General features: G+C 34.1%; 1 protein-coding gene across 1 annotated transcript in view; it reads left to right on the forward strand.

Moving 5' to 3' along the window:
• Nucleotides 1-1,426, forward strand: part of LOC109341940 (glycerophosphodiester phosphodiesterase GDPD1, chloroplastic-like) — a 2,440-nt gene extending 1,014 nt beyond the window's left edge. The window contains exons 3-5 of the mRNA XM_019579913.1: nt 210-401; nt 489-685; nt 1,122-1,426. Coding sequence (XP_019435458.1) covers nt 210-401; nt 489-685; nt 1,122-1,356 — 624 coding nt within the window. The 3' untranslated portion in view covers nt 1,357-1,426. The remainder of the gene's footprint in view (nt 1-209; nt 402-488; nt 686-1,121) is intronic.
• The last annotated feature ends 465 nt before the right edge of the window (nt 1,427-1,891 follow it).

Here is a 1,891-nt window from a genome sequence, read left to right on the forward strand (position 1 = left end):
AAGTCATGAAAAAACATAAATATTTTATCGATGTACTAAACACTTTCCAAGATTGACTTTACAATGTCAGTAGATACTCAAACAATAACAATGGTTAGCAAAACCCGAATATAAATAGTGTAATTTTATTTGTACACCGAAAAGGAAGTATCAATCTTTTTTGTAAGACCCTTATTCCTTTTCTTAAAAAAGATGATGCCACCCTTTAGTCTCAACTCTTGAGTCTTCAAACAACACTACTAGAATATGGATATTACTTTGTAACAAAATTTAAATATCTTACATTCATTAACATTGTGGAACAGGTTGTGTTTGATCATGCCAAGGACAGAACAATTATCTTCTCAACTTTCCAGCCAGATGCTGCATCACTAGTCAAGAAACTACAAAGCACCTATCCTGTAAGTTGAATATAACCCTTATTGCTTGAAATTTTGAAGGAGACATCGCTTTTATTTGTTCTAATATGTTGGTTTGTGTTTTATTAGGTATTCTTCTTGACAAATGGAGGATGTGAAATCTTTGAAGATGAAAGAAGGAACTCTTTGGAGGAGGCTTTGAAGGTTTGTTTGGAGAATGGGTTGCAAGGAATTGTCTCCGAGATTAAAGGCGTATTTAGAAATCCTGGAGTAGTAACTAAGATCAAGGAGTCTGAGATTTCTCTCCTTACATATGGATCATTAAAGTATGTCTTGTCTTGTCATATGCAATGTTTTAAATAGAAGTTGCGGTTGTGATTGTGGTAACAGTTGTAGTTATTGCTATTGTGATCATTGTGGCCTTTCCGTTGTGAGTTATTTTGTGATTAAAAAGATATTTTAGAATTTGATGTGTCCCGATTCTGGTCGATTGTGTCTGATACGGCTCAAATGCGGTCTGATGTGATTGTGTTACAGCCCGATGCGGTCACATTATTGTGATTCAGTGTCACGCCGTAATTGTGGTGTGATGCGGTTGTGGCATCATTGCAACCGTAATATTGCAGCCACATAAGGTGATGTTGTCTGCAATTTAAATCACTGATGTTATGCATGTGTTTTGATCTATTTGTTCATTCCCTCTTAGAATTTGTTGTTGAATGTAGTTTTGTGACTGATGTTTTGTTTTGTTTTACAATACAGCAATGTTCCAGAAGTAGTTTACATGCAACATCTAATGGGAATTGATGGGGTAATAGTGGATTTGGTCCAAGAAATAACAGAGGCAGTTGCAAATTTGATAAAATCAGCAATGGTTGTTGATGAAGAGGGTTTGACTAAAGGGGTGGGAAAGTTGCAATTGCATTCTAAGCCTAAATTTTCTCATTTGGAGCTATCTTTTCTTTTGAGGCTCATTCCACAGTTGATACAGATTTGAAAGTAAAACCATTCTATATTGCTTTTAGTTGATTTGTCCTTCACACTGATAGGCTTTAGAATTCTTATTTCGTGGACTTTGTTATCCATTTCTTGTGAAATACATGGTAGCATGAAACCTTAATCCCTGTACATATATATTTCTTCTTATAACTTGAGGGGATGAGAGAAAGAAAGCGATTATGTATGTAAGCAATATTTAGATGGCCCTTTGACAATTTCATTCAGTTATCAAGCATAATGTGTCATGTAACTATCAACTAATATTCTGTCTAGAATAACTTCTTGCATCGGGTTATCATTGTTCCTATCAGTTTTTTTGAAACACATCTTCTGTCCCAGAAAGTGTGTCACTCCATGTGTGACTTGCTGTAATTGGTCAGAGAAACAATTATTATTAATTTTTTAATTTCAAAATATTTTTTCAATCAATCAGAACAAATGACATATGGAGTTTCACAAGTAGATCTGCAAAATATTCTTTTGACTTTGTCGATTTACAAAAACACACCATTCTAAGATAAAAATATTTTGAG

This window comes from Lupinus angustifolius, unplaced genomic scaffold (assembly GCF_001865875.1).
Source record: "Lupinus angustifolius cultivar Tanjil unplaced genomic scaffold, LupAngTanjil_v1.0 Scaffold_997, whole genome shotgun sequence".
NCBI lineage: Eukaryota > Viridiplantae > Streptophyta > Magnoliopsida > Fabales > Fabaceae > Lupinus > Lupinus angustifolius.